Source organism: Antennarius striatus, chromosome 1 (assembly GCF_040054535.1).
Source record: "Antennarius striatus isolate MH-2024 chromosome 1, ASM4005453v1, whole genome shotgun sequence".
Lineage (NCBI taxonomy): Eukaryota > Metazoa > Chordata > Actinopteri > Lophiiformes > Antennariidae > Antennarius > Antennarius striatus.
In genome coordinates this window covers 14577907-14598157 of record NC_090776.1, presented here as the reverse complement: position 1 = coordinate 14598157, position 20251 = coordinate 14577907, and the positions used below count along the sequence as shown (strand labels likewise).

The following is a 20251-nucleotide window of genomic DNA, read 5'->3' as shown; positions in this document are numbered from 1 at the left end:
TTATCTGGATGGACATTGTCATTTTCCTCACGTGGTGACTCAATGGTTCTAAAGTTAGTGGACAGTTCCTCTACTGAATTAATAAAGAAATTGTTGAAAGCATCAGCCATAGCCACATTATTATCAAGAAGGCTATTGTGTACTTTCAGACCTTTTATTTTAACGTGTTTATGCTTATTTGAGTCGGCTACACGGTTAATATGCTGCCAGAGCTTAGAGCTGTTGCCATTAGCCTAATAAAGACCACATGGGCATTTGCAATACAGGTAGTCGCCGACTTACGACCGCGATTGGGACCGACAAATCGGTCGTAACTCGACTTGGTCGTAAATCGACTCTTAAGTAAAAATTAAATCCAGCAGCGCTGGTTCTTGGCTGTGGGTCGTCCGGATCATCAGCTGGGGCAGCGTGTGGGTTGGTGGGAGCGGGAGACAATCTTTTCATAATCATTGTGAGCTTTGTCTGAATTGTTCGTTTCTTTTTCTCCTCATAAATTTCACGATATGGACGGAAAGCGTCGTTTGCCATCCGTTCAATCCTTGCAAATGTTTCTATGTTCTATGTCCATTTCTTCAAAGTGTGCACGGAGTTTATTTAACAGGGAAAAGCCTTCTGACAAGCCTTTGGTGGTGAACATTTTTTCTGTTTCCTCCTCTTCTTTCTCTGCTTCTCTTCTCTCTTCTTCTTCCACTCTTTCTTCTTCCAGCGCGATCAGTTCTTCATACAGCGCGATCATTCGTGAGTTCTCCAAGGAGAGGTTTTTTGCCAGTTTCACTATTTTCTCTCGAATCTGATCAAGTTCTTCGTCACTTTCAAATCCAGCAGAAGAGTTCACGTAACGCTTGACAGTTTTTCCATACGCCATTCATACATTTCTCCGTCACAGCCTCCTAAGCAGCCCAGCCCATCAGCAGTGGGCTGGGCTATTGATCTCAGTGTGACTGAACAGCGTGTGTGCGCCGTGGGGACTGAAGAGAGCGCGGGAGCCTCAGAGCGTGAGTACTGTGGCTGGAGGGAATGCCCGCGTTACCCAGACATTGTGGTCGTAAAGTCGGTCGGTCGTAAGTTGCATAGGTCGTAAGTCGGCGACTACCTGTATGAATATACGGTCAGGATTGGATTATCAGTTTATATCCATCCATATGCCCTGAACCAAAGCAATCATCAGTCTTTTTTTGTTGATTTCTGAATATATCTTTAAATACTTTTTGTGTCAAGGAGTGTCAGCCCATAAACATCTACAGTACATGATTTTTTTTTATGGTTACCTATGTTTTTGCATTTTTGCAGCTGTTTATTTATAAGAAGTGATTATGCAAAATGTGTTTTTTTAATTCTTTTTCTCTTTTGTTTTTGTTTTTAAAGGCGTAAAACATGGTCCAGAAAAAAATCTGCAGAATGTGACGTGATGGTGATCAAGATCATTTTCTGGATTCAGAATGTTTAAAACAATAAATCAATATAAAGCATCACACCCATAAGATTTGCAACCAGGCAAAAGTCTGGATCTGATATTTTGAGTGCTTATACTTTTTTGCTTTTGCTTCTTTCTCAATTTTTAACTGAAACTGTGATGATTTACAATGATGTCAAATTTTACCCGTCGTCAAAAGTTACAGAAGAGGATGTTTGTGAAAACTCTTACTTTCGGCTTTTCCCTTCAGGGGTCGCCACAGTGAATCAGTTGCCTCCATCTAACCCTGTCTTCTGCATCCTCTTCTCTCACACCAACTACCTTCATGTCCTCTCTTACTACATCCATAAACCTCCTCTTTGGTCTTCCTCTAGGCCTCCTGTCTGGCAGTTCAAAATTCAGCATACTTCTACCAATATATTCACTATCTCTCCTCTGGACATGTCCAAACCATCACAGTCTGGCCTCTCTGACTTTATCTCCAAAACCTCTAACATGTGCTGTCCCTCTGATATACTCATTCCTGATCCTATCCATCCTGGTCACTCCCAAAGAGAACCTCAGCATCTTCATTGTTACCTCCAGCTCTGTCTCCTGTCTTTTCCTCAGTGACACTTTCTCTAGACCAAACAACATCACTGCTCTCACCAGTTTTGTACACCTTTCCTTTCATTTTGGTTGAAACTTCTCTGTCACACATCACACCTGACACTTTTCTCCACCCATTCCATCCTGCCTGTACATGCTTCTTCACCTCTTTTCCACACTCAATTGCTCTCGATTGTTGACCCCAGGTACTTAAAATCCTCCACTTTCTTGATCTCTTCTCCCTGTAACCTCACTCTTCCACTTGGGTCCTTCTCATTCACACACATGTACTCTGTCTTACTGCGGCTAACCTTCATTCCTCTCCTTTCCATGACAAACCTCCACCTCTCTAGCTTCTCCTCCACCTGTTCCCTGCTCTCACTGCAGATCACAATGTCATCTGCAAACATCATAGTCCATGATGATTCCTATCTAACCTCGTCTGTCAGCCTGTCCATCACCACATCGAACAAGAAGGGGCTCAGAGCTGATCCTTCTGAAGTTCCACCTCCACCTTGAAGTCCTCGTTCACACCTACAGCACACCTCACCACTGTCTTACAGTCTTCATACATGTCCTGCACCTGTCTAACATACTTCTCTGCCACTCCAGACTTCCTCATACAATACAACAATTCCTCTCTGGGCACCCTGTCATAAGCTTTCTCCCGATCTACAAAAACACAATGCAGCTCCCTCTGGCCTTCTCTGTACTTCTCTATCAGTATCCTCAAACCAAATACTGCATCGGTAGTATTCTTTGTTGGCATGAAACCATACTACTGTTCACAAATAATCACTTCTGCCCTTGGTCTACACTGGGAAAAAAAAAGTCTGTTGGATAAACGTAAAAAAAATATGTACATCGGTTGCACATATTAAAATTATGTTTACTCTAAAAGGGTTATTCATGTTCAGGATATATAATTATCACTTGTTAAACCAAAATGACTTTTTCATATACATTACATACAATGTGTTAATGTTAAATGAATGTAAGCTATTCGATCACATTGCACACCATTGAGTTATATCACTGCAACATAATTTAATTCTAGTCATTTTACTTGATTTGTTATCATTTCTATAACCTGATTTTTTGTTATCTAATGAAATGATTATATTCATAAAACAAAACAAGAATATATCTTTTTAAACCAAAACATGTTTATTTTGATAATAAGAACAATCAGAATACAAGTTTTACATCTGTATCCACTTAATAACTAAATGTAAAACATCAAACCAAGTGTAATCAAATACATTTCACTTGTAATAATGCACACCCCTTCCACATACACATCAGAGAGAAAGAACATGTCAGTTAATCCATAACTAAGCTTTCTTTAAACAATTTAATATCGGTGTACAGTAATACTCAACTGCAAATATCTAAGCAGTTTTAGCGTACAGTATACAAAATGCAGGCGACAAATATTTTCAAAACTGACAGCACACTTGTACCCAGGAGCTGTAGGTTCACTCTTTAATACCTAAGTTTTATTTTATTTATTTATTTAAACAAAAGAAAGGGAATTAAATTACAAAATCCACAATACTCACCACTACTATAGAGCCTTTGAAGCATCAAAATCCAACTGATGGTCTTCACTGGCTGTTCAGAAAGGCACTTATCAAATAAAATGCACCATTAGTACTATTGTTATTATTAACATTTCTATGCAAAAGATGAAATTAAACACCAACACTTGACATTGAGTGTTTTTCAAAAATACATAAATGGAAAAAATACATAATAAATGGAAAACATAAATATTTCTGACATAAATTTTATTTAACTGGGCGGTGAAGTTTTAGAGAAATTGGGCTTATTTGTTTACATCTTATACACCCTGGTTAAATATTATGTAGATTTAGAGCATAAGGTGTATCTCAGGTCCAAAAGAATAAGGTGCTATGTCCTCAACAAGTTAGCTGCTGCTCATATACGAAGCTAATGTTAGCTATTCAGATTGTGAGCATTACTGTTTCTTTATATAGATTCAGTAAGTCCCAAAGTTATGTAAATATAATGAATTGTCATAATGACAAGAAAGTCCGTCCATTTCATGCATAACTCGATCTTATACATATGAAATGATAACTTAAGTTGTCAACTCACCGTGCCCTGCCCTGTTTTTGTCCGACAAAGTGCAGTTAAGACCAAAAGCATCATGATAATACGCGAACGCTGTTACCAGCTTGTTACTGCTTCCTTTCGCATTTCACAGTAAAAGCCTTCGGGCCAAAACAACCATACTTTCCTTTAATGTAAATCGTCAACAGGAAGTTTTGCCTGATAGTAACTTGCAGTAGCTTAGCGTGACGTTATCTGACTTAAATTGACACTGAAAGTCAAAATATGTCTATAAGCTACGTGCCGATCTGCAGGCGTTAGTGTCACTGTTTGAATCATCTCCCGTCGGCACACAGACAGTTAACATTACAATAAATTTAAATTCAGAGCAAAATTTAACTAGATTCAAGTTCATTTTAATAAGATGTGTCAGCAATGGAGCTCATTACAGAACAAAATGGATTCATGCCCTAATCGCATGCATTTCGTGAATCTTACAAGCGTTATTAACGAAGGTTTTCACGGTATTATTGTATGACGGCAACAACTATCATATCTATTAGCATACCTCAGTGAATGTTTACTTGGCTAACTAAAGTTCAAGTTGCTTAATATTACAAATGTCAAAGCACAAAATGGCTCACTAACGTCTATAAAACTAAAGCCAAGCGAAAACAATGCTAAATAAGTACAACTCTTGTTTGAAAAGGTCCCCCCCTGCCCCCTTTCTTTCTTTACCTTCTCAAAGTAGCTAGTCTCTCCAGAGAGCTTCCAAAGTCCAGTAGCACAAAAGTCGTTTGGCACAAAAAAATGGCCGTGGATGAAAACACGACTGATGATCTTCCCGCTTCTTTTCAGTCTTCCTGGCGCTTTTTCCCACATCCTGTCATGACAAAACATGGTTACTTTTATGTCTCTGAACATGATTCAGATTTAAAGATATTACATTCTTTGCAAATTAAATAAATTCAACAAGATTGATATATGTTCTGAAGCAGTATGTAATTCAGTCATGATATATATACCAAATTCATTTCTGTAAAATGAACAACCTGCCATCTCCCGTTTTTTCAGTGTAACTTCAACTACTCTTTCCCATAACTTCATTGTGGCTCTTCAGCTTTATTCCTCTGTAGTTGCCACAACTCTGCACATCTCCCTTGTTCTTAAAAATAGGCACCGGCACACTTCTTCTCAATTCCTCAGGCATTTTCTCAATATCTAAGATCCCGTTGAACAACCCAGTCAGAAACTACACTGCCACCTCTCCTGGACACTTCCATACCTCCGCAGGTATATCATCAGGACCGACTGCCTTTCCACTCTTCATCCTCTTCAGTGCCCTCACTTCATCCTGACTAATCTTTGCTACTTCCTGGTACACAACAGCCACCTCTTCTAGTCTTTGTTCACTTTTATTTTCCTCATTCATCAACTCTTCAAAGTACTCTTTCCATCCTCCCATCACACTACTGGCACGTGTCAATAGACTTCCATCCCCTATCCTTAATGACCCTAACCTGCTGCACGTCCTTCCCATCTCTGTCTCTGTCTTGCCAACCTGTATAGATCAGTCTGCCTGTCCTTACTGTCCAACCTAGCATACAAGTCATCATAAGCCCCTTGTTTGGCCTTTGCTACCTCTACTTTCACCTTACACTGCATCTCCCTGTATCCTGTCTACTCTCCTCAGTCCTCTCAGTGTCCCACTTCTTCTTAACTAACCTCTTTCTCTGTATTCTATCCTGTACCTGGTCATTACACCACCATGTCTTGTTATCTACTTTCCTTCCAGATGACACACCAAGTACCTGTCTCCCTGATCATATTAGCCGTAGTTCTCCAGTCATCTGGAAGCACCTCCTGACCACCCAGAGCCTGTCTTAAGTCCTTCCTAAAAGTCATGCAACACTCTTCCTTTTTCAGCTTCCACCATTTTGTCTTCTGGTCTGCATTTGCCATCTTCCTCACCAACAGAGTCATTCTACACACCACCATCCTATACTGTTTGGCTACACTCTCGCCTACCACTACTTTGCAGTCACTTATCTCCTTCAGATTACACTCTCTACAAAAGATGTAGTCTACCTGTGTGCTCCTACCTCCACTATTATAGGTCACCCTATGTTCCTGCCTCTTCTGGAAGAAAGTATTCACTATAGCCATTTCCATCCTTTTTGCAAAGTCAACCACCATCTGTCCTTCTGCATTCCTCTCCTGGATACCAAACCTGCCCATCACCTCATCATCATCTCTGTTTCCTGCACCAACATGTCCATTGAAGTCTGCACCAATGACAACTCTCTCACTTCTAGGTATGCTCTACATCACTTCATCAAAGTCCAGCCAGAATTTCTCCTTCTCCTCCAGCTCACATTCTACCTGTGGAGCATACCCACTAACAACATTAAACATCACAACTTCTATTTCTAGCTTCAGACTCATCACACTATCTGACACTCTTTTTACCTCCAGGACATTCCTAACAGACTCCTCCTTCAAGAGAACTCCTACTCCATTTCTCTTCCCATCTATACCATGATAAAACAACTTGAACCCTGCTCCTAAACTTCTAGCCTTGCTACCTTTCCACCTGGTCTCATGGACACACAGTATGTCTACCTTCCTCTGCATCATGTCAACCAACTCTCTACATTTACCTGTCATAGTTCCAACTTTCAACGTCCCTACTTTCAGTGTTATAGTCTTGGCGTTCTTCTTCTCTCTCTTCCTACGAACACACTTCCGTCCCCTCCTTCTTCGACCAACAGTAGTCCAATTTCCATTGGCACCCTGTAGGTGAACCACACCGATGGCTGTCATTGTTTACCCGGGCCTCGACCGATCCGGTATGGAAGTCATGGATGTGATTTGCATGTTTGATTTGGCAAAAGTTTTACGTCGGATGTCCTTCCTGACACAACCCTCTGTATTTATTCGGGGTGGGATCGGCACAATAAGACACTGGCTTGTGCTCTCTTGCGGCTACATTGATGCTTCTGAAAACTGTTGATAGTTACATACATTTTCTAGATTAGAATAATTATCCAACTAATAATGATGACAATGTGACTTCAGATTCTAGCCGTAGGGTTTTATGGCCAAGGAGTCATTAATTGTTGCTATTAGGTCTAATGACATATTGGGGAGAATATCATTTAATTGATCACTGTTGGTCCCATTAGACAGATTTGTTTTTTGTGCCTGCTGGTATCAACTTATCCAGTGGTATTTAACCTCATTCTATGAATGGATAACACAGATTGTGGACACCATCCCATTTTAAGGTTTACACACCCTGTAGGACTTCCTATGCTTTGTGGAGCAGAGCAAATGCCAGCTCCTTTGGATTTTATATGGCAGGAGGTTTCTTCCACAATAGCGGTGGTGTGAACTGAGTGAAATCCTGCACTAGAGACTCCACCAGTTTTTACATTATAGCCGTTGTCACACTCACTGCAGTTTCCACAGTAACAACTGGCTCAGCCATTCATCACTGCCACCTCTTCACCCCATTACACCCGAGTTCAGACAAACACAAGCACTTATGTGTACAGAAACTTTAATTCATTCAAACTTGATGGATTACTTTAATTAGTTTGACAATGATGTAATCTTTATTAATCAATTTTGTTGAATTACTCTTTGAGTTATAAAGCTGATCTTGAAGTGTGTCTATTTGCTTATCGCCATACTGGTATGTTGTGGAAGCAAGGTTTTAGTAGATATCAAAGGCAGGATATACAGAGGAAGACATCACCTTTTTGCCTGTCTTGAGTTTGACAACTTAATTTCATGGCACACTCCACAGCACAGGAAAATTGTACCCAACCCAACTAGAAAAAGCGAAATATTTACATTGTCAACTTTGATTACATCCATCTAAATTCAGAGAGGGGCCTTTTGTGATAGAGCACTTAAAGCTTTTGAAATTAATGGGAAAATATATGAAAAGAGAGATTAGAGTTTTTGATTAGAGTAGATAATACAAACATAATTAAACCCAGCGGGATGCACTACTCTCTACCAATAGATCACCTAGAGAGATACTTAGTAACATGCTCCACAGGAAAGATGTTTGTTGGGAATTATGTGAAACACTTTGGGATTAGACTCTTAAGAGGTTGATCATGGACATTTACCAGAGTAACTGGAAATGTCATATCACTAAAACATGTGATTTCATGATGGCACCCCCCTAGTTTTGCATTAATTCTGTCAAATATTGTTTTGTACCAATCCATGTAAAAAAGCACTTTATTTTTTATGCATTTAATCAAAGCCTTCCTCAAACATTTCCTTCAGCAGTAGATTAAAGCACCACACAGCAACATGCTGCAGCTAGACAAACAAGTTTCCTTCTTCATCTAGCCAGCAAACATGAACACACCTGTGACCAAACATGTGCTTGGTGTGGGTTAGCTAACTATTAAATTATTTGCTATACTCATCAATCACTGCATCAATGCCTCCAATCGCTATTTTTACTTTCATGACACAAAATTAATCTTTTCCCTGACAAAAATACAAATTACAATGATCTCTGCAAATCCATGTTACTATTTTCTATACCTCTAATTACTAATCATACTTTGCCTGTACAAAAAATATATTGTCTGAAGTTATGGTTAGCACCTGATATTAAATTATATTTTGCCTCAGTCAGAGCATTTTATTGCCCAATCTATAGAATATTTTTGGTATTTTTAATGTACTGTGTGCCCTCCTTTACGGTCAATGCGTTCAAGGAACCACATGTGATTGAGGAATCCGCGATCGAGATCACAATCTATTTATCTTATTATTTACGGTAATTTAAATGTTTATGAACCCTCCCCATACTGATATTAACCCACTTTCTATCTGTATTACCTTTTCCCACACTCTTATCGACTGTTTAAAGCACTTTTGTGTCTCACATAAGTATAAGCCTGACGGAACAGAGCGCAGTTCCGGATGCTGACAGCCAATAGAATGTGTTTATGGTATCACATGACTGCCTACTAAAAATCTGCGATGAGATGGAGTCGCAATCGTTGATGCGCGAATGCGCAAGGGCACACTGTATTTAGTCTGTTAAATTTAATGGAGCTAAAATAAAACCCTTGATGCTTCTCATGGAACTGTGTGTGTTTGTTTACGTTTTTTACTGCAGCTAAAAGACACCAAATCATTCGACCAAAAGACCACGTTACTCCACTTTCTGGCACAAGTGTGTGAGGAGGAATTTCCAAATGTTGTTAAGTTTGTGGATGAGCTGGAACACGTGGACAGAGCTAGCAGAGGTAATGTACAAAAATCATTTATTTGTTATTTTGATGTCAAATGGGGTCATATGCCGCCATTGGGGCGGCAATGGCTAAGTGGTAGAGTGCGGGGTAGAGCAGGTCGTCGTATGATTCAAGGTCGGCGGTTCAATTCCCGCTCCCACCCAAAAACACCCGGTGTGTGAGCTGACAGTGGGAGGTGTCAGCTAACCTACGGAGCACTGCCGAGGCGCTCTTGAGCCGCCCCCCTTGCAAAAAAATTTGCCCATTTGGGGCGCACCAAGAAGGAGCTGCCCGCCACTCTACCTCCCCCTGCATGCCTACAGGCCCTCTTGTGTGTGTGTGTGCTACAGGGGCCTGTACTCACTAATATATGTATGTATGCCTTTGAACCACTAACTAGAGTGTGCTTTCTTAATTTCCCTTCGGGGTCAAGCCAATATATAAAGTAAAGTTAAAAAAATATCACAGATGAGATTATTAGTGTTATTTTGATTTCTCATTGGTTTAAAATAAAAATATCAGGAGCCTTTTTCTAAGTGTTCCTACTTGTTTGTTCAATTAAACCATCAAAAAAAGTGAAAAAGCTGTTCAGTTTTGTCCAAGATAAAACATGGCCTTCAATTAATGTCATAACCCACCCTCACTGAGTCAAGCGTGTGTTCATATTATGGCTGAATGGAACAATACCCTCTGCCAACCCCATAATGGTTGAACCTTTTGTGCTCTGGGAGAGCACCAGCGGTAACAGTGAGCAAGAATGTACCCATTATGGATGCTTATTTCTGCTCAGTGAACACTTGGCTGTAAAGAGTTTGTGCTTCTCAGTTGCACTGTGGTCTTGTAAGTCTACTCTCACAGTGAAGCTTTTTCAGTCTTTGGAGGTACTGTATATGTCAGGTGACAGTGCCACCTGATGTCCTTTGATTGGTCACTTTGGTTTGGTCTCTGACAAAATAAAAGTCAGGGTACCTCCTGAGCTCTCAAATTGTTTTTGCCCTCCTTTCCAGAAGGTATTGTTTCCATTTGTTACTCTAGAGCAGTGGTCCCCTACCTTTTTTGCGCCACGGTCTGGTTTCATCTATGAGAATATTTTCATGGACTGGTCTTCATTTACTCGATAATTGTTAATGATGCCAGGACAGCTGTAGTCTAATAATAAATCTTCCGCAGTGGTTTTATATAAAAACTGCAGTGGTTGGGGTTGGGGACCACTGCTCTAGAGCACACAGTCATCATCGTCTGCTCTGGCATTTGTGATATTCAGTTTGGTTTTAAGAAATCTATGATTAATCTTAAATTATTCTCAAGCAGTCCCACCTAAACAGCCCTTGGTTTAGTGTATTTATTTAGATTGTCTCATTTGAGTTATAGTTGCATATTATTTTACTTATTTGTCATGTACAGGAATAGTTTTTGCTTGTTCATCAGGATTTTAAAGTCGCCCTGAAGACGGTGATAACGTATTTGAAATTGCAGACAGATTTGGCCAAGGATTAGTTATTCCTTAAGCATGCCTGCTATGCATCTTACACTTCTCATCTTGTCTTCTTTATTCTTTCGATTTGCATTGGGCTTTACTGTTCCGTCTTTCTTAAACGTTTTTGAACATATAAACATTAATTGAAGTACATCCACAGAAATGTGGGATACAGAAGACTTGCAGCAAGGTCACAGGTTTCAGATATTGAATCAAAGCTGCGTACCTTTGCACACGGGGCGCCCAACCTTCTGACTGAGATTAATTGCATGCCCTTCCATTTTTGTTATTAGGTTTAGAATTAGAGGGTTTTTGATCCTGAAAATGCGTTATTTGGTTTTTGCGAATTTACAATTCGACCGATGCTACAAGCTGCTCCGCTGTACTCCTTTTTGAATTGAACATTAATCTTCTGCTGTTTCAGATTACAGGAGTCAAGAAAAATAAGAAAGTCTGGGGCTTTTAGAAAGAAAAATAATAATTGGATTGGTGCTCTTTAAGCTGTTGTTTTGGTGTATTTTCTTGAATGTGGGTTTTATGTCTGTAATATGGCAAAGTCCAAAGGCAAACAGGACAAATTGTTTAGAAGGAACTGATCTGGGCAACTCGGGAGGAAGTAGTGAGCTGTTATCTTTGTTCAATATGTATGGGTTTGCAGGTATACAGTATGTCTGTTCATACTGTTGCAGTGTGTTTCTGGCTATTCCAGAGATGACTTTTCCCCACAATTGTGTTCCCATCAGTAAAGAAGAAAAACAGTGATTGAGGATGACATGTGTCTTCGGTGTTTAAACTCTTGTGTTAGAACCCCTCCAGGTTTATTTTGTCGCTTTAAGAACGAGGCTTCCCTTGAGTGTTTTTTTTTTTTTTTCTCCTCACAACTATGCAGTGTCCACAAACCTCGGCCAAAACTAATAAGTACAAGGGTGAGATCAAGGGAAAGCTCAATATTGGGATCTCACTTTGAGTTTTAGACAGCTGCACTTCAGTCCTCAAGTGAAATATATATTTGCATTTATATGGATTATATTTTTCCCCCCTTATAATGGTATTTCTCATTTATTTATATTAATATAAGATGCATGCATTATGTGTTTCATCTTACCATATCCACTTTTCAAATTTTCAAATCCCATTTTGTCTTTGTAAATAAGCTTTGTTCTGGAGTAGCTTTCTTTTCATTAGGTCTAATAGTTACAGGTGCCTGAAGACACTGAAATACTGCATTATATTCATAGACACTTACAAACAGGCTTTCTTGAGTATGAAAATAGGGTGGGATGGCGGTTGGAGAAATTAATTGTGCTTATGGTGCTCTCATTTAACCCTGCGTTCATCTTAGTTTAGGGTTCCTCTGGAGAATCGGTAGTGCTAATAAAAACTTCAAAAATAGGTTGCAAAACCTATTTTGACAGCCGTCAAAGACCTTATACCTGGGCCTTTGGAGCACATTCTCACATGTGCACATGTGAGAATGTGTGCTTATACTTGTACAAGTGTGCATTTTTGTACAAGATAAACTAAATGGAACACGCATCTACTGCAATGGCAACTTATGATTAATGTGTTGAACAATGATATTGTTGCAAGCTGCCACAGATAATTTAATGTATTGAAAACCCTGGGAAATATTGATATTTTGACAGGCTGCCATAAATAACTTAATGTATAAGATGCCCTGCATTGTCTATGTATCTGTTAATACATCTATTTATCTGTCTGTCAATATTTATCTCAACCTTGCTTGTCTATCTTCCCATCTAGTTTTTGATGAATTACTTTAGCTCTCTCCCTTTTTTCCCTATTCCAATTTATTTTGTTTGTCATAACAACAAAGCACACTGTACACAACAGTGAGGTTTAGGCATTCATGGTTGTCTCAAATTTGATGAAAAAAATAATACACATATCACCTGTCAGTAGCAAAAACATAATTTACTTAGTATGTGTAAAGCCCATTAGATAAGTCTGCTAAATGGCCTTTGCAACAGATATTGAACCTCTATGTAGATTCAGTTTTCATTCAAGATTTTGTAGCCATGGTGAGTCATTAAGCAATAATGTGAGTATAATGAGAGAATATTGAGATGCTTGTGTAATGTGCAGCTCTGATTCTGTTTTACATATTTGTCACATTAAGTCTGACAAATGAAGAGTTGATTTTGCAACTTGCAATTCGTTGACCTTCACTCTCTCTTTATATGTATTAGGTGCTCAGCACGTTGATTTTGTGCACCAGGAGTTATTGCGTTACAAGTCTCCAGCTCCCAGCCTCTCGCCCCATCTGTCTGCTCATAGTTGTCTGTCAGGCTTTGGCCTCTCAGGGCACATCTGCGTTTTTTCAGTTTCTTAATTTCCATACATCAAAGGATGATCTATAGTGGAGCTCTGTGGATAGTAGGGCTGCTTGTGAGTATACACAGTCGTGTGCTCCACTCGTTCTCATTTATAGCACAGCAGGTTGGCAGAGTAATAAAAGGATGTCAATTGGGGATTTGACCTCTACAAATGTCCAATTCTTATTCCTTTAAAACAACCTACTGTATATCTGTCTACAATCCCCTGGACCACAGAGGCATTTGGGTCCCACCACTCATAAAAATCCCCCACGCTCAACACAAAGAAAGAGGAGGCAGCCAGAGACAAATGACAAATAGATGGCAACAGGTTTTTGTCCTTATTCCGCTACCTCTGCTTTCAATGAGGACAATGTTGTTTGGATATATGTGTTCATGCTGATGTGTCACTGCTTGCAGATGGTAATATATGATTGGTGAGTAAGTATAGTCAAAAGCTTTTGCATGCCTCACTACTATAGAACATACCAACAACTGTGCAATTACAAAAAAAAAAAAAGTTACCTATTTGTCAAGGCCTTCCACTCAAAGCCTTTTGTAACCTTCCTAGAATATCACAAACTCATCATGTAAATAATGCTTGGGTTCCTTAACAATTTGCTGAAAAACAACAACAAAAAACTGGCAAAATTGTCATTTTTAATGTTAGCAAATGCAAACATTTACTTTGGAACAACATTCACTATGGGCAAACATTTACTTTAGTGGTGAATATTCAGATGAGCTTTAACATTAGCCTTTCCAAACATTTGACGTGATCATGACATAGCTGCTCTGTGAATGTTCTTTCAATTCAGGCATCATGAATTGACAATATAGTTTATGAAAAGACTTAGTGTTACTGTGTGGTTTACTGTAAATTTTTCAGTGTCAGTTATCAGTGGCTTGGCAGAGCACAAAATACAGTGATCGACTGAAAAAATAAAAAAAGAATGAAGAGAACCAGGTATGTTGCACATAGAGTAAAAATAGTACAAAGTGTATAATTAAGTAAACATTCTGTATGTAACGTGATGATCACTTACGTGTGTTTGTGTGTGTGTTCAAGATGGTATGTTGTCATCAGCAAATACGGATTCACGCTAGAAATTCAGTTGGAAACATAGCTACATTAAAGCTATCTTTCTGTTTTTCATTTTCTTGAGGCATATATTAGGATCAAGGGACATTTGAAACTACTTAAAAATAAGCAGCTTATGCTTTTTTGTCAAGCAGGGTCTAGTCAGGGTAATTTAAGCCACATGCTTATATTCAATGTCTAGCTTAATGTGTCAGCCACGGTCGACTTATCAGGAAGTTAGGATCAGTGTTCTTTCAGGTCTTGTGTTTGCATAATCCACACACCAACAGGTGTGTGGATTAAAGACAAAGTGTGAAGGAATTAAAAAAAAGATTTCTTGTTCTGCAGTCCTTGTCCATTCACAGTAATGCGTTTGTGAAGAAGGTATTTCATTCCTATATAGATCACAACAGGTAAATGTAAATAAAAAAAGATTTAAGGATCCTAAAAGTGTTTTCAACATATCCTCACTTCATGTTTAGTTTTAGTCTTTGTTCCCGTGGTGTTTCTAACACAGTGTGCGGACACAAGTATATGCTTTGACAGTTAGCTAGGTTCTCTCTCCAAATATTGACTCATTTAATTGTACTTCTAATTTTTCCTTCTTTCCACATCTTTCACTGGCACATGGGTGTGCTTCTTCATGCTTGTGTGTGTGGGTGTATGTCAGTGTCTGCGGAGAATTTGGAAAAGAGCCTCAAGCAGATGGAGAGGCAGATGCTGCAACTGGAGAGAGATCTGGAGACTTTCTCGTCCCCTGATGACCCCAACGACATGTTCTTCACTAAAATGGTTATATCCTTTATGCACGTGAGTATTCACCCACCAGTCTGGGGAGTTACTCAATGCATTTAATGCATGAGAAAAAAAACCAACCAAAAATAACAGACCAAAAGCTAGAAGGATATAATTGGAACAGGAATGTATATGCTCACTTTCACTATCAGAGCTAAAACATGCTATAAAATACCTGAAATTCACTTTTCCCTGAGAAAGCTCTAATAGTGTAAGTTGTCTTTCATGTATAAAATCAGGTGCCTAAGTTTGTGTTGAATAATAGACATCTTACATATCCTCCTTCATGTAGTTTTGATCACTAGCCTTGGGGCTGATCCACTGATGGCTTTGCTACGGTCAGAGGCAAGGCCAAAAAAAGTTCACTGAGAATGGATGTGACTGCTCTGTTTTCCGCTGCTTTCCCTTCCAATTCCAGGATCGTTTCACAAAACTTCTTACTTTTTTCATCACTATTTGAAAATAAAAAACTAATTTATTTAAAACACTTTAAATACTAACTGAACTCACTGAGACTCTATACCAAATATCAGCCAGACACAGACTGATGATTATTTCACAAATTTAATTTTAGAGTGCTGCTCTCTACATGCAAGTCTAACAATCCACTCGTTTTTTCAGAATCCACTAAATACTGTATGACTGAAAGAATAACTTTCAGTCATAAAATACAGCTATTTTAATGGTTACTTAATTGATATGACATAAGTTTGGGTTGTGAGCACTGTATGATCCAGAATTAATTAAATACATATTTGACTTACTGAAATAATGCAACTGTTGTCAATCTTATAATTACAAAATTAAATGAACCAATAAAACAAAGAAACAGTAACATTTACCCCGAAAATATTGTTTCTGATTTGGAGTTGTATTCCTATTCTCTGTTAATGTCTGCACCGTCTACTCTGGTAATCCGCGTTTCAATAATAATAATGGTTACTCAAGTGAATCTTGGCTAGAATTTAAAAAAAATTACACATCAGCCATCACTGACAAAGGAACACAATACATTCATATATGTGTAGATTTCCTGTAAACCCTCTCGGGGTATCCAAACCCACACAAAAGCAAGGGGAATGGTCCTTACCTTCTCTTGAATGCACTCAAATTAATATTTAATGTATGTATGTTTCACTTGGAACTGTGGTGAAGCTAGCCTGCCCTTACCACAATAATGTGTAAATTATTATTAGTGTAGTTTATTCTAATTTATTTTGCTCCACATAGTCATCACCTCCCCAAACATTTGTTTGTTCCCCATCAAGATTGCTGGGCCAGCTATGCATCACAATTGTTTTCAGTTTGTACCACTTTTTATTACCTTATATGTGCATTTTATTTGGTTTACAAATGACACACAAAGTACCTGATTTAATCATTTGAATTGAAGTCAAACAAATGCATGTGATACGTCATATTCTGGCATAAATCTTCTAAAAGATTCACAACGGGTTACAATGATCATTTTATATAGAGGTGAAATGGACCGCAGCATACCACTGTGAAAGGGGTGGTTGATTTTTGTTAAAAAGTATATACTTTTGTTACAAATGGTGAAGTTGCTGAATTTAAGCAGACTGCTTATTTTGAGTGGTAGAATTACGTGTCATGTGGTTTTAAAATGTTTTTTGTTCACCTTTGTCACCAAAAGTATGGGCGAGTTTAGGTTAAGTTCCTTTGATAGGGCAGTTGGTAATTACCAATAGTATAAAGGTCCTGGCCTAAAGCATTTTTGGGGAATTTTTTTGTATGAATTAGCTCAAGGTGGATATTGTGCTGCTAACAATACATGGTCTTTTTGTTAAACTTGTGAGATAGATATAAAAGGAAAAGTTTCACCTGCATCCTTTTGTTTTGCTCATTTCTGTACACCCGGCTTTCATCAAATGAACTCCTTTACAGGAAGTAATTGATATATGTGTCAATTAGCAGTCTATTGTCACAAGCTGAATATCTTAACATATTTCACATTCTATTATCACTTCATATGGCATTGAATAATAGACTTCCTGTGCTATAGGTCTAGTATTACGTATGTTAATGTGAGCTTGTGAAAAAGGCAGATCAGATCATAAGAAAAACTGAAGGAGAAGAATACATGTAGACCTGGAAATGGAAATATGAAGAAGAGAGTAGGATCAGTGAAACAGCATTCTTGAGAATGAGCACTGTGGTGAAGGGTGTGGGGGGACAACTGTTTCTCTGGCATAGATAAGAAGTAGGGGGATATTTCTTACACTCCATGATACTTATCATCCATGGCTCAACAATTTTTTCTTTTCTCGTTTGCTTTCCATCACCTGCTCAGGCTTTGCTCATGTCTCTTTTCCCCGACTCCTGCTTTTGAAAGATATTACTGACAAGTCAATGTCAGAGTGGAGGCTATTGAACAGCACTTACCGAGCTGTGAATAGGTAGTCCCATCCCCAGCAGGATGCAACAGAGTCCAGACATCAAATGAGTCCATCAATTTAGCTGCAATGAAGGGGCATAATAGCAGCCAGAGAAGCTGCACTCATAGTATGGATACCAGATACTGTTGCTTCTCATCTGCCATGAGATAAGAATTTGAGAGTCATGCGTACAGCTGCAGGTTAGGTGCGTATTATTTCCTCTCTACATTTATTTGAACATAAAATTTTCCAGAATTTTTCCAAAGAATGAAATCTTTACAGTGTGTTTTCAAAAAAATACAGGAACACAAAAGATGTAGTGTTTGGATACACCTTACAGCATTATGCAGTATGTCTGTTTGTGCTCTTTTATTCTCCTTCACCATATTCTGCCACCTTATGTTGACACTGTTGTTAAATGTATCTATACAAGTCTATCAGCATAGCAGGTGTTCTTTGTTTTAGTTGCTTGAAAAACTCAGTCTTGTATGCTCTTCAATTAGGGCACAGAAAACTATATAAGATGTCCTAAATGCAGTAAATCTGTATTTAATGTAATGACATAATGTATGGTATACAACATGTTAATGAAAAGCAGATATTGATTAAAAAAAAGATTATTAATTAAATTGCATCATCTAAGATATATTGTTGTTCTAGATCGTGGAAAAATCTATTTTTAGTCGGGCAGGCTAATAATGACAAATGGACTTAGTGTTTTGTGCTATATTTGCCAAAAGCAAGTACATTACTCTTACAGGATGTTATCTGCCATGTTTACATTTTTATTTAAAAGGTTGTGTCAGAGAGCATTCCGTAAATCTGTCAAAAATGTATGATGTTGTATCAATGCTTTCCAAATAACAGTGCCAGCACCCAGACATGAGTCACACGAAAAGTAGGCAGCAGGGCATCATTGATACATCATATTTAATCTTCTTCTCCTTTCGGGTTTTCCCTTCAGGGGTCACCACAGCAAATCATTTGCCTCCATTTAACCCCGTCTTCTGCATCCTCTTCCCTCACACCAACTACATTCATGTCCTTTTTCACAACATCCATAAACACCCTGTTTGGTCTTCCTCTACTCCTCCTGCCTGGCAGTTAAAAACTCAGCATCCTTCTACCAATATATTCACTATCTCTCCACTGGACATACCCAAACCATCTCAGTCTGTCCTCGCCCAGCCATCGGTTGATCGATTCCCGCTCCCGCCAGAACATCTCCGGAGTGTGAGCTGATGGTGGGAGGTGTCAGCTCACCTACCAGCCACTGCCTAGGCGCCCTTGAGCAAGGTGCCGTCCCCTCTATGAGCTGCTCTATTGGGGCGCACTCCAGGAAGTTGCTGCCCGTCACTCTGCCTCCCATTTTACAGCTTGATGTTGTGTGTTGTCGTGTATGTACTAACTGCATGCTTACAGGCCTTGACCGATCCGCTATTGAAGTCATAGGTTTGATTCGCATGTTTGATTTGGCAAAAGTTTTACGGCGGATGCCCTTCCTGACAAAACCCTCTGTATTTATCCGGGCTTGGGACGGGCACAATAACACACTGGCTTGTGTCCTCTTGTGGCTACATTTTTATATCATATTTATTAGCTGGAGAGTAAAGGTCACGGAGAGAAGCAACTGCAGGTCTGTGGGATGAAGAGTATCGAAGGCCAATCTTTCGAGCAACAATGTCTCTGGAGAAATTTCACATGATATCTCGTGTGATCCGATTTGACAACCGTGACACCAGTGCTGGTTGATGTGAAAGAGACAAACTAGCTGCGATCAGACATGTATGGGATAAATGGGTTGAAATTATACCGTTGTTGTACAATCCTGGTCCCCATGTTACTATAGATGAGCGCCTTGTTCCATTCACGGGCCGCTGTTCTTTCAGACAGTTCTTGCCCAACAAGCCTGGTAAGTGGGGCATCAAAATATGGGCAGCCTGTGATGCAAAATCTAGTTATGCATGAAATATGCAAGTGTATACTGGAAAGCTACCTGGAGGAGCATCTGAGAAGAATCAGGGGATGTGTGTGGTGCTGCAGATGAGTGAAGGACTGCAAGGTCATAACATCACATGTGACAACTTCTTTACATCTTACCACCTTGGAGATGAACTTCAGAAGAGAAAGCTGACTATGTTGAGAACAGTCAGAAGAAATAAGCCAGAACTTCCCAGTGAAATTCTGAAGATACAGGGCAGACCTCTGCATTCCTCAGTATTTGTTTTCACTGAGAAAGCAACAGTTGTTTCATACTGCCCAAAGAAAAAAAAAAAGTTCTTGTAATGAGCACAATGCACACAGATGCATCTCTGAGCACAAGAGAAGACACAAAGCACAAATGATCCTGGACTACAACTCCACCAAAGGAGGAGTTGACAATCTGGACTAAGTCACAGCAACATACAGCTGCCAGCGCAAGACTGCCCGTTGGTCCTTGATGATTTTCTACAACATTGTGGATGTATCTGCTTATAATGCCTATGTCCTGTGGGCTGAAATCAACCAGCAATGGAATGCTGGCAAATTGTACCAATGTCGGCTTTTCCTGGAAGAACTCTACATAGCACTCGTCATTCCCAAGATCCAGATGCGAGCCAGGCCAGCTCGATCCCTTGCAGCTGCAGCTGTCATTGAAAAGGTCAAGAACAGATCATCCAACCAATCTGCAATGGATCCAGTGAACACAGGTATAAAAAAACAGAAAAGATGCCAGGTCTGTCCCTCCCGAGAAGACAGTAATACAAGCACCTCTTGTGTGACTTATATTTGCAGAAAGCACAGTCACATTCTGTCCATCATGTGGAGACCACTGAAG

The 20251-nt window shown here is 39.3% G+C and overlaps 1 protein-coding gene and 1 pseudogene across 1 annotated transcript in view; both read left to right on the top strand.

Moving 5' to 3' along the window:
• Positions 1-20251, top strand: part of LOC137596861 (protein diaphanous homolog 3-like) — a 210437-nt gene that overhangs the window by 95515 nt on the left and 94671 nt on the right. Inside the window, exons 22-23 of the mRNA XM_068317638.1 lie at positions 9234-9363; positions 14913-15038. Of these exons, the coding sequence (XP_068173739.1) occupies positions 9234-9363; positions 14913-15038 (256 nt within the window). The remainder of the gene's footprint in view (positions 1-9233; positions 9364-14912; positions 15039-20251) is intronic.
• Positions 15362-20249, top strand: LOC137595524 (piggyBac transposable element-derived protein 4-like; annotated as a pseudogene).